This window comes from Bos mutus, chromosome 11 (genome assembly GCF_027580195.1).
Source record: "Bos mutus isolate GX-2022 chromosome 11, NWIPB_WYAK_1.1, whole genome shotgun sequence".
Classification (NCBI taxonomy): Eukaryota; Metazoa; Chordata; class Mammalia; order Artiodactyla; family Bovidae; genus Bos; species Bos mutus.
The window spans coordinates 8,838,433-8,851,160 of record NC_091627.1 but is presented as its reverse complement, the minus strand read 5'-3'; the positions used below and the strand labels follow the sequence as shown (position 1 = coordinate 8,851,160).

General features: G+C 41.4%; 1 protein-coding gene and 1 non-coding gene across 4 annotated transcripts in view; one reads left to right on the top strand and one right to left on the bottom strand.

The window, feature by feature from the left end:
* Positions 1 to 12,728, top strand: part of GARNL3 (GTPase activating Rap/RanGAP domain like 3) — a 164,794-nt gene that overhangs the window by 81,761 nt on the left and 70,305 nt on the right. For all 3 annotated transcript variants that reach the window (XM_070378964.1, XM_070378965.1, XM_070378966.1), the window contains 2 exons: positions 7,350 to 7,449; positions 9,056 to 9,174. In XM_070378964.1, coding sequence (XP_070235065.1) covers positions 7,350 to 7,449; positions 9,056 to 9,174 — 219 coding nt within the window. The remainder of the gene's footprint in view (positions 1 to 7,349; positions 7,450 to 9,055; positions 9,175 to 12,728) is intronic.
* TRNAG-UCC (transfer RNA glycine (anticodon UCC)) lies at positions 2,612 to 2,684 on the bottom strand. Its single transcript has one exon. It is a non-coding gene; the product is annotated as a tRNA-Gly (tRNA).

Here is a 12,728-nt window from a genome sequence, read left to right as displayed (position 1 = left end):
TAGGCTTACCCCCCTGAGAATCTTGTATTACCTTCAGATGTGCTTATCCTGCCATCTGCGTACTCATTCAGGTTATTAATTAAAATGAATTTGACCCTCGGGTAGATCACTGGAGACCTCCCTTACAGCTCACTTGTGTGTAGCAATTAGTATATGATGAATCAGGGGGACAGTCTTTCAGCTTTTTACAGTTATCTTCCTTAGCACGGGAATGGTTCTCTTACACACTGCTGTTGTTTGTCACTAAGTCATGTCAGACTCTTTTGGGACCCAGTGGACTGTAGCTTACCAGGCTCCTCTGTCCATGGGATTACACACTGTTGGGGGACATGTAAATGAGTTCAATCCTTTGGGAAGGCAATTAGTAATTATTAAAGACACATATACTGAAACTTCCCTGGTGGTCCAGTGATTAAAACTCTGCACTGTCAATGCAGTGGGTGTGAATTGGATCCCTGGTTGGGGAATTGGGATCCCACATGCCACATAGCATGGCCAAAATATAAAAGAAAAAAAAGAAAAAGAAAAAATTCATATGCCATTTGGTCAGCAGTTCTACTGCTAGGATGTGCATTGAAGCTTTGTTTTAAAATAGGAAAAAAATAACCAGGAAACAACCTCAGTTTCCATCAGTAGAGGAATGATTTTGAAAATCATGATACATTTATACAATGGAATGCTTAGTAGCTGTTAGAATGAAGTAGCGGTAAATGTAATACCGTAGGAAAACGTTCACCATACAGCACTAGACTTAAAGGCAAACTCCAGAATGGTTTGTTTGATATCCCATTTCCTTAAAAACAAACAAAAAAGGTAAGCATGCTTGCCAATATGCAAGAAAATTTCTAAAGGGACACCTTAGAATTTAATAGTAATTGCTTATGGAGTGGAAATGGGAGGTCAGGGAAGAAGTTAGAGGACCTTAACTTTCTACTTTAGGCCCTTTTATGTTTACATAGGTTTTGCATCTATACTCAACTGAAGTGTTTAATTTTTTTAAAAAGCTATGTAATCGTTAAAAAGAACAAGGTAGATCTGTAGGTACTGACAAGAATCTAAGATTTTTTCTTAGTGAAAGAAGTTTTAGTGTAGTATCTATAATCCTGCCCCACTTATGAAAGTGGGTTATGTGTGTCTATGTTCATATGTGTGTATGTGAATGTGTGTGCATACGTATAAACACATTTTTGTAAATGCATAAAAGGACCTGAGACTATCCAAACCAATCCGATGACATGGTTATTATAGGCAAAGAAAGTAGATTAGGACATGGGGGTTGGGAGAAAGAAAGGATTTTAATTTCATGTGATTTCACTTTCTTCAACCAGCTTATATTTATATTTGCAAGTTGACATTTTTTAGTTTATTATTTTAAAGATCCATCTTTTTATTGCCAGTGTTCTTTTGCAATTTAGCCTAGAAAGTGAGGGCAAATCAGTTTTAAAACATTTGCTCATTAATTAAACTCACTCTAGAAAGAACTCTGAAAAATGACAGGCATCACATGAAACTGTGGCTCTCATTTGTAGTCGGAGTGCTTGTGTTATGTGGACTCCCTGCTTAAAGTCAAATATTAGAGAGCATTCAGATAAAATGGGTGTATTACACATGGATTTTTATTAAGTTCTCCTCACAGTATCTTGGCCATGTACAGTCATCTTCCTTCACATCCCACAAGTATATGTGGTTAAGCAAAACAAAACAAGGAACTCAACAAGGAGCTTTTGTGGGTTTTGGAATCTAATGCAGAAATGATTCAGTCTCAAGACTCATTCAACCCTGTGGACGTGTTCAGGCAAGTCTGCAGTATAGAAGAATTTGAGTTAATTGCTCCACAATACCTTCTAGCAAATGATTATCTAAAAAGGGATACAATTAGTATGGGTATTTGCAGTGTTAAAGTTTGGTTGTCTGATAAATGTATTCATCGGAATATTTCCTCCTAACTTTCTTTTTGATTGATATCAAGTAAATAATATTTCATCATCACCTTGAAGTGCTGTAGGAAGTTTCTATATCTTTGGAATCTTCTCTAAAATTTAGGTCATACTTAAAATAGTTAAAATTTATTGTAAAACTAAAACAACAATTGGGTACTACTACACCCATTCCAGGGTGGTAGTGGCAAAGAATTTGCCTGCCAGTGCAGGAGACATAAGAGACGTGGGTTTGATCCCTGGGTTGGGAACATCCCCTGGAGGAAAGCATGGCAACCCACTCCAGTATTCTTGCCTGGGGAATCCATGGACAGAGGAGCCTGGCAGGCTACAGTTCATAGAGCCGCAAAGAGTTGGACATGACTGAAGCGACGTAGCAGGCACACATGCACACCTACTCTAGAACCACTAAAATTTAAAGCACTGAATTGCTCAGAGTTGACCAGAGAATGTGGAGCAATTGGAAGTCTTCTATTTATTGATAATTGTGTAAATTGGTGCCTTCCTCTTAGAGACTGTTGATAATATCTACTCAAACTGAATGTCTGTATCCTCTGGGTCCCAGGATGTACACCCAACAGAAAAGAGAGTTCACTGTGGCTGTATTCTTTTCTGTGTGTGAGTTTTATTTATTTTTTAATTTGGCCATACCATGTGGCATGTAGGATCTTTAGTTCCCTAACCAGGGATCAAACCTGTGGCCCCTGCATTGGAAGCACAGAGTCCTAACCACTAGACCACCAGGGAAGTCCCTATCATGGCTTTATTCTTAATTACCAAAAACTGGAAACCATTCATATGTCCATCAACTGGAAAGTGAATACATGAATTTTGGAGTTCATACGTGGACTGCTGTGTAGCAGTGAGGCAAGGTTGAACTACTGCTTCACTGATAAAGTGGATGTCACACACGTAAGGTCTAAGAACAAAGGACCTGACTCAAATGAATACAGATGATATGATTTGGTTTCCATGAAGTTCAAGAGTAAGTAAAACTAATCTATGGTGATAAAAGCCACAACAGTGCTTACCTTTCAGAGTGTGATTGAGTGTTGACCGGGAAAATGCATGAAGGAGCCTTCTGGGGTACTGAAAAGCTTCTCTGTCTTGATCAGGTAGTTACAAAGGGTGTATGTGCATGCGTGCTCACTTGCTTCTGTCCTGTCCAACTCTTTGAGACCCCATGTACTATAGCCCACCAGACTCCCCTGTCCATGAGATTTTCCAGGCAAGAATACTGGAGTGGGTTGCCATGACCTCCTCCAGGAGATCTTCCCCACCCAGAAATTAGATCCACATCTCTTGCATCTCCTGCATTGGCATGCAGTTTCTTTACCACTAATGCCAACTTGGAAGCCCACAAGGATATATATATATATGTGTATATATATATCCTGCTGCTGCTAAGTCACTTCAGTCGTGTCCGACGCTATGCGACCCCATAGACGACAGCCCACCAGGCTCCTCCATCCCTGGGATTCTCCAGGCAAGAACACTGGAGTGGGTTGCCATTTCCTTCTCCAATGCATGAAAGTGAAAAGTGAAAGTGAAGTCGCTCAGCCATGTCCCACTCTTCACGACCCCATGGACTGCAGCCTACCAGGCTCCTCCGTCCATGGGATTTTCCAGTACTGGAGTAGGGTGCCGTTGCCTTCCCCGATTGAAAATCATTTCACTGTACACTAAAGACTTGTGCACTTTCTTGTCTACTGCTGCTTATTATCAGGAATTGGAACTGGTTTTCAAAGTCTTTCTTCTGGGCTCCAGAGCAGAGGGATTTTTTTGTTTTCTGCTTAGCCTCCATTTCTTTTGTCAGTTCCTGCATGTTTTCTTGTCTTTACTCTTTACACCTCATCATATGTGCTTTTAACAAGGGACAGGAAGTGTCTTGCTCTACGAGACTCACAACTTTTTGGGTGTTGTTTTTCCCCAGTTTAGTATTCTGTGAAGATGAAAGTTAAATAGGTATCTTTTTGATCATTAAAAAAAGAACTCATAATTGACAGTTTGTACTCAATGGAGGTTTGGGGTGTGACACTGGCCAGAGTCCCATCTCTCACTCCCAGGTGCATGCTGCCTCTTGCCTCACCTGTATTACACCACTCCGCTGGTGCCAACACTCAGAGCACTAGGAGGCAAGTCTGCAGATTCAGGGCTGCAGAGGGTCTAGAGTCGGAGGACATTTTCTACGCCTTTGAACCCCCTCCTCAGAATAATATTTTTTTATGCTTTAAACAAGATACATGGAATTATAAAACAGTTGTATTGAAATAGTTATAAAAATTACTTTTAAACCTAATTTATAATACTGTAATATACATGCTTTTCAATGAATATATTAAATAACAAATTCAGCAGCAGATATAACTGTTGTAATTTTGAGCAGTATTTTGAGAGATCTGCACTCACTGGGATGAGTTCTGAAAGTATCTGTGATTTTTCTTTTTTTTTTTTTTTTGGTGACATGGTTATGAAGCCTGTTCCTTCTACTTTTTTTTTTTTTGCATACATTCATAATTGAATGAAATGCTGAATTTTAGTTGAAAGCTGGGGAAAAGAAAGATTTTTTTTTCCTCAACCGAGTTCATGCTCCCTCTGGGTTCTGTTAGAACCCTTGGTATAGAGCATTGATTCTCAATGCCCATCAGAAATCACTGGGGATGCTAAAGAAGCTCTCTGAGCCATGCAAGTGTTGGAGGTTCCAGAGGCTTAAGTGTCCTGGTGACTGAAGAGTTTCCTCTCCAGTCTCTGCTGATGCTTTCTAGGATCCAGGGCCTTGGAACCATGACACACACCATACACTGTGGGTCTGATGGTGTAAGGCCAGTTGCCGTGGCTGGACCCCACCAATGTCTGGTCAGATGATGCCTGAGGCTGACTGCTGGACTCCAGGTGATGTCATAGCTGTGTGCTACATGGTGGCAGAGTGAAGAGAGCTGTGGACCAGGAGCACTGCCCATGGTTTAGGGTTATAAAACGAATAGCTTTTGACAATGAATCAGCCAGAGATTCTATGAGGAACAAAATCCAATTATATGCTCTTCTCGAATCACATCAGAAGGTCAAAACTGAGAGGCAACATTTTGGGCAGATGATCAACATTACTGTCACCAATGAGAAACAGATGGACATCTTGAAATCTGATCTGCTGAGAAGGACAATCCTTGCTTATGTTGTATTCCAACCAAGCACACATCACTTGAATCTAATCACAGAGAAACATCATACAAACCCCAAATGAGGAGTGCTTTATTTAAAAAAAGAAAAAGAAAAATAAGAGGTATGTGTGTGCTACATTCTTCAGAAATGTCAGTGTCACAAATGACAAAGAAAACCTGTGGAAAAGTTCCAGATTAAAGGAGTCTAAAGAGACATGACAATCAAATGAAAATGCTTCAAGCAATACTGTTGAGTCAATTGACAAAACTGGAATACAGATAACAGATTAAAGGATTATATCAAGGTTACATTTACAATTGTTGATAAAGCTGTATCGTGGGTTATGTAAAAAGATATTCTTCTTCTTGGGAAATACACATTGAGGTATTTAAGAATAAAGGGATATTATTTATGCAACTTAGTCTTAAATGGTTCAGAAAAAGTGTGTGTGTGTGTGTGTAGAGGGAAAGTAGTGAACAAGTGGATAGTTGGGTAAAATGTTAGCAGTAGGTAAATCTGGTAAAGGGAAGACAGATGCTTTTTGCACTGTTCTTATTCTTGCAGTTTTTATGTAAGTTTAAAATTATTGCCAAATAGAAAGTTATATATATGGGTGTGGATGCGTGTGTGTGTGTGTTCAGTCATGCCTGATTTTTTGCAACCCCATGAAATATAGCCTACCAGGCTCCCCTGTCTATGGAATTTTCCAGGCAAGAATACTGGAGTAGGTTGCCATTTCCTACTCCAGGGGATATTTCCTACCCAGAGATCAAACCCACATCTCTTGTGTCTCCTACATTAGCAAGCGTATTCTTTACCAACTGGCACACCTGGGTATAAAGATATATATATATATATAGATAGATAGATATGAAATTTTAGCCTACTTTTTACCCCTTGGTAGATTAAAAAGGCAGAACATTAAATAAAGCATGCAGAAGATGATGTAATGGTTAAGATTAAAAAAAAGAAAAAATTCTGACATTGGATTTGATTTGTTTCAGCTCCACTGCTTATTATCTCTGCCATCTTAGGCAACATAGTTAGCCTCTCTAAGCCTCAGTTTCCTCATCTGAAAGTAGGGGGCTAAAATCAACTCTGTTTCATGAGTTGGTGGAGACACTATGGAGGTGATGTATGTAAAGTGTGTGACCTAGGACCTGGCATGTAGAGCTCTTTCCGTGAATATCAGTATTTCCAGAGCAGTGAGCAAGACAGAAAGCATCCTGACTTACATTATAAAGTAATGTAACCCTGAAGGCATGCCAGAAATACATACAGAAAAGAAACCTATAGATTCATCTACTAAATATGATACATAGCCATTTTTTAAAATCCAACAGTAAGTATATCAGAAGAATACCTAGAAGGGTGTATTTCAGAAATCTAAGAATGATTCAGTATCAGAAGAGCCATTAGGGTAATTCATTACATTACTGTGATTTTCCCCATTTAACCTATTTGCTCAATCATTGCCCAAAAAAAGCTTTCAGTAAAATTCAATATCCATTTCTCAGAAAAGCCTCTTTATAAACTTGGAATTGAAGGGAACTTCTTCAGCATGATAAAGAAAGCACCACTGACCACAAATGTCTAGTAAATCTCTAGAGGCATGTCAGAATGAGAAAAGAATCTGCCAGTAGTCTGGCACATGGTGCAACAGAGATGTCAGTAGAGTTTCAAACTGTACATTCAGTATGATTCCATTTTGCTAAGAAAATGTTGGGAAAAAATTACAAGGAACCATATCAAGTCATTCATAATAATTATTTTTGGACAAATGATTCAGATTATTCATTATGTTTATCCATATTTTCCACATCAATTGAGTTACTTGTGATAACTTTTTAAAATTTTACAAAAAATATGAACACAGATAAGATGCCAGGATATTTTCCAGGTGCAATGTGCCTGTTACAGGGATAACAATCAGAAGGGCCTGCCTCTAGGGGGCACCAGCTTCCAGATATCCTGGAAGCTTCCTACCAGAAAGGAAAAAAACTTTCAAGTTATATTTAAGTTAGAAGTCGCTTAACTCACTGGTTCACCTGGTGTTTTTTCCTCCACCCCAAGGACCTCCAGAAAATTTATATGATGTGGGTTTAGACTGGGTGTCTTTTCTAATAAGAACATGTGGTTACAGCCCTGTTCGTAAGCTTTTAACAGTGACTTTTCTGCTTCTTTGGCATCTGGTTCATTGCTACCTTGTTTACTTTCTAAGTCTCTTAATGGCATAACTTTGTTCCATTACAGAACGCAACTGCTCTGCCAGGTACTTGGCGAAGGACAGACGTGCACTTAGAGAACCCAGAATACCACACCAGATGGTATTTCAAGTATTTTTTAGGACAAGGTAATTATGCCATTCCAGTGGTTGGGAAGAAAAGATATTCAGAATGAAAATTAGTGCCAGTGTAATTTCTGGTACCCTGTATATGTGAAACTTATTGGATTAGAGGATACTGAGCTTAGGGCACTTCATTTCAAGGTCAGTTGTAACCTCTATAGATTTGAGGATTCAATTCCGAGTCTCAGCCCTAGCAAATTTTCTCAGTTTTAAATTTATTACTTATATTTTTAATTTTTTAATTTAATTTTTTGCCAGTTGTTTTTGACCCTGGGGAGTTACAGAGGATTAAGTAGTCTGAATAAGTGATTTGCAAGATGAGAAAAATTTGCAGGGCACAAAAAACTTTAGACTCAACAAAGCCTGTACTCAGTCTGCAGTGGGTCTTGAACACTTGATTCAAGGTAATGAGGAGAGAAACGATTCCCTGAGCTCCAGGGCCAATACAGAACAGAGAGGCATTATGCTATAGGTTCTGGTGACCAGGGTTTATTTGTCACCTGCCATGTGCCAGACACTGTGCTCTGGCAAAGGTAGTTATGATCCCTGCCCTTGGGACTACAGACTGATTCCTGGGTCTGGTATTATCCATATAGGACCCTATACCAGTTACTCCCACTTCTCTGAGTCTTAATTTCCTTATCTTTAAAGCAAAGATGTTACTAATATGTATATGCCTAGGAGGTTTGAACAGAAGTATCAATGAGGCACAGTAAGCCTGGTGCCTGGCACATACCAAGAACTCTGTCATGAATAGTGGTGTACATTTTGACATGAAGGACTCACGTGATGATACATGGAAAGATGAAAACAGGAGCATGGTTAGCAACAGATGGTAGTGAAAATGGTAGAGTAATCACTATGGCAGGATTAGAAATGAGTTGAAGAAATTGCTTGTCAGGCTAACTCGTTAATTTATTTTTATTGATTTATTTGTAGAAGATGTGATACTTGAGCTATTTGATTGGACCCAAATGATATCTTTTTAAAAATCAGACACTGTATTATTCTAAGTTCATATATTTGGCAAGACATATCTCTTTATAAAGAAAGAAATGGAGGGAGAGTTGCTATCTTCCCAATTACTTGAAAGCCTTTGCCTGGAGTAGTGAGAACTTCTGAGAAAAGTGGTGCCATCAGTTTGGATGCCTTCAGTTGCCTCAACTGGCTTAAATTTCAAGGGAGAGAGCAAGAGGCCAGAGATAGGGCAGGCTCTGGGGTTGCTGGAGTCAGAGGCTCAGTGATGTTGTCTGTGCTGGCCCTCCCCAGAGTTACAAGATGGTTGCAATAATTCCAGGCATCATTTCTAGACACCATCATCTCCAAGGGAAAAGGGAAGGCCATCTTCAGCAGTGAGGAAGACTTCTCAGAAACCCCTTGACACACTTCTTCCCTTGTCTCACTGGCCAGAATCGGGTCACGTGTTCATTCCTGAGCCCATACCTGGAAAGCATGATTAGGATAGAGTCGCCAGGTTCTGTCCTGAGCTGGGCTGGAGATTACCATTCTCTGATCCTGTGGGAAGGGCTGGCTTCCACCTGCAGTGCCCACTGCTCTCAGTGCCCAGAGGAGCCAGCTGCGTTTTCACATTCTGAATCCTCCTCTTTTCCAGTCCATCAGAACTACATTGGAAACGATGCCGAGAAGAGCCCCTTCTTCCTGTCCGTGACCCTCTCTGACCAAAACAATCAGCGTGTCCCTCAATACCGTGCGATCCTTTGGAGGAAAACAGTGAGTGTCTGACCTGCACCTGGAGTTTCAGCACCACTCCAGAGTTTAATCAGTGTCGTTGTTGGCTTTTTTCCTACGAGGATTTTTTGAGAGGGCCTATTGAGGATTATTCTGTTCGCAGGAGAGACCTTCATGCTCTGAGTTGAATATCAGCTTTTCCTACATAAGCCACTAAGCAGACATGTACCTCCCCCTCAGTCTCTGCCCTCTGGGAATACAGGACTGTGTTAACCTTTGCTGTTACTGGTACTGAAAGTGATAAGCTGACTCACCTTCAACTAAAAGAAATAAAATTTAGTGGAGTATAATACTGTTACACGGCCCAGTTCCTAGGGGACCCCTGTTTCCACCAGCCAATCTCAACCACTGAATCAGCTGTGCTCCTAGGATTTCTTAGAGGCTTAGCTCCTTTCATCAATATCACGAGGTAGAAAAGCAACCTGAGGTTTAACAAATACCTGCTGCCCACGGTGGGCTCTGGACACTGAGCTGAAAGCAGACTCTTTCAACTCAAGGCACAGGTCTTTCTTTAACACAGGAAAGTTTTTTTATGTTCATTAATGTTGCTTCTTTCCTGTTTTGATTTTTTTTTCTAGTAATTCTTAGATTTGACCTCTGTCTTTCATCTTCTACCTTTTCTGCTTCTCTTGGTCTTTTTTTCTTTGCTTCTCAGAGAAATTTTTAGAGATAATATGGACCCTGGAAAGAGCAAAGCATTGGAGTTAAGCAAAGTAGGGTTAAAAAAAAAAACAAAAAAAAACTCAATAACAAGTTCATCTGGGTTGGATTTGAGAAGATTTCTCATGCCCTCTGAGCCTCCACTTTCTTCTTTGTAAAGTAGGGAAAGTTCTGGGATGTAGCTGACAGAATGATGAGTACTAACAAGACTACATTAAGTGAGATCTTGAAAATTTACCCAGTGTCCCAAGCCATCAAATCTTAAACTGGTTAGATGCCTGAAGGTTAAAACATTTTATTCTTGGATTGGTGAGTACAGCATATAATTTAACAAACAATAAAACAAACCGCACTTAGAAAATGTTAGTTCTCTTATTTGGTATTCCCACTTGATGGGTACCTTTGTTGAAATCCAGTATTTAAATAATCACATGCTGATTTTTGTCTCAGCTACATAGGATATCTAAATTGCTATGTAGATCTTTTTAGAAAAGACACAACAGAAACTTAAAAGAACAGCAATTTTTATATACATATACACACTTTTGCACACATGCATACATAGAGAGCAATAAAGTAGCAACTTCAAAAAGCCCAAAAAGGATTTCCAGTAACCACTACAGAGTAAACTGTGGCTAGAAACTTCTTGTGATGATTAAAAATAGTAATAGTAATAACAGTGAAATCTAACACTTACTGAGCACTTGCCATATGCTAGCTAAGTCCTCTGAATACGTAGGTGTTATTACAGTTTAGGGAGCTTAACCAACATGGCCAAGGCTACATGCCAGTAGGTGGCAGACCAGGCAGAACCCAGGGCTCATGCTGAGCTGTCATCACTGTGCCCAGTTAATCCTAGATGTCATTCTTTGACCCTTACTGTCACTCTCCCTAGACTGTGATCTCCATGAAAGGAGGGGACTTAACTGCTTGGTCCTCAGTATCCCTAGCAGCAAGCCCAGTGCCTGGTACATAGGAGGAGCTCAAAAAATATCTGTTGAATACATTAATGGGATGATTAATGACATGATTAATGACTAACGAAGTCCAGCTTAACCAGTGTACTCTGTTGCTGCTATTTATATAAACATCTATGTTTCAGAAAATTTTAAGCAGATTTAAGGTAAAAATCTGATATAAAATAAAGTTAGATCTTACTCATGAATTATTTCCTGCAGAATTTTGGCCTTACCACTCCCCCGATGCCAGTGCAATTGGGGTTAGTTTCGCCGTCAGCATGGCTGCTCTTGAACCAAGTTTGAATGACAGTTCTATAAGATAGTGCTGGGGGACATGTGCCAGTTTTCCCCAAGAGCGTGCATGATCATCTTTCTCCTTAGCTCCCTACTGAGAAGTGAGGGTACCTTAATCCAAAGCCTCTTATCTTCTGCAGAAAAACGCTGTTTTCTGCCCTCCTCCACTGACTTATTTTATGCTTGCCTACTACAGTATTCCAGTCTCTTCTGGCTTAAACATTCTCCTTGGATGACTATCTCTTCTGGACAAAATCAGCCTTTCGGATTTCTGTCCACTAACCCTGTTCCTCTTGAAGGTGATATTTGGGTGCAATAAGAGAGGGTTTCTGAGACCTCACAGTGGCCGGAGGTCCACCCAGGACCCTCTGGGTTCTTTCTGGTCTCTGTTGTAGAAGAGCAGCCTCTGAGATGTAACTAATCTCCTGGCTTTTAGGGGGTCATTGGAGAACGCCTGTCCGTGAAGTCCTTGTCCTGGCCACTGGCTCCTTGTAGTGAAGTCACCAAATGCAGGAAGCCTCTGACCTGATCTCAGGTCTCTGCCAGTTGCTGGAAGTGCTCCAGCCTCTCGGCCTGGGGCCAGAAGGGGAGGGGCCTGAGCCTTATCTCCAATATCTAATCTTGTTGACCAGCCATGCCTGAAGCTACCCCTCAGGGTGTTCAAACAGGTTCTACCTGAACATCCTCTGGAAGGCCATGTCTGGGAAGTTTGCTAGTCCAGGTGCCTCCAGGCCTTACCTTGATGTCCTTGCGGCCCCTCCACCCCACCCCCATCCAGGTCTGTCCTCAGGAGGCAGGCACCCAGGGCCCCAGGGCCTAACCCCTCAGCTTGCCTGTCTTCCTTCTGCCTTCCTTCCGCCTCCCTTTCAGGAGCCAGGGGTCGTGCCACACTGCCGCTGCCTCTGTCTGGAATAAGAGTTTCTCAATCTGGTCTTCTTCCCTCAGGAAGTAACTGTCCCTTCACTTTCTGGACGGTTGCCAGGTTCTGCGGAGGAAGAGTAGGGCACATGCAAGGGAAAGTTTTGCTTATTTTAATTTCCAAAGATAGTGTCTAGATTACCTTATAAGTTGTGTAAGCGCTTAAAGGAAATGAAGACAGAGAATGATATGGGAGGCTGCCAAAGCAAGCTCGTCCAGGGACGTCTCCTGAGGAGCTGATGTTCAAGAGACCCAGAGGATGCAAGGGAACTGGCCACGTAGAGAGTAGAGGGAGGGGCGGGGGGCAGTCAGAAGGAACAGGAGCCTTCTGGGACGACTCTTGGATGGTGAGAGAAGTCAGGGAGGTGGGATTGAGACCTGGGACCACTGTGGAGTTAGGATGGGCAGGAGCATTCAACCCCCTCTGAGTAGTGCCAGTGCCCAAATCCAGAACTCTTCTCTCAGCCCTGAATCTTGCAGGGCTGGGTAGATGTTCGCTGCCCACTGCAAAGCAGTGAGGAGCTGAACATTTCAAAGCAAGACGTCAGCATGGGGGTGAGTTACTGAGCCCCTGCTGGCCCAGAGCCAGTGCTGGAGGCTGTGGGGAATCCAAAGATGCAGGTGACTCAGCGCTCCCTCCCTCTTCCCTTGAGCTCACATTCTCCAGTTAAACAGAAACACAGCTAAATGTTTAAACCCTGCTCG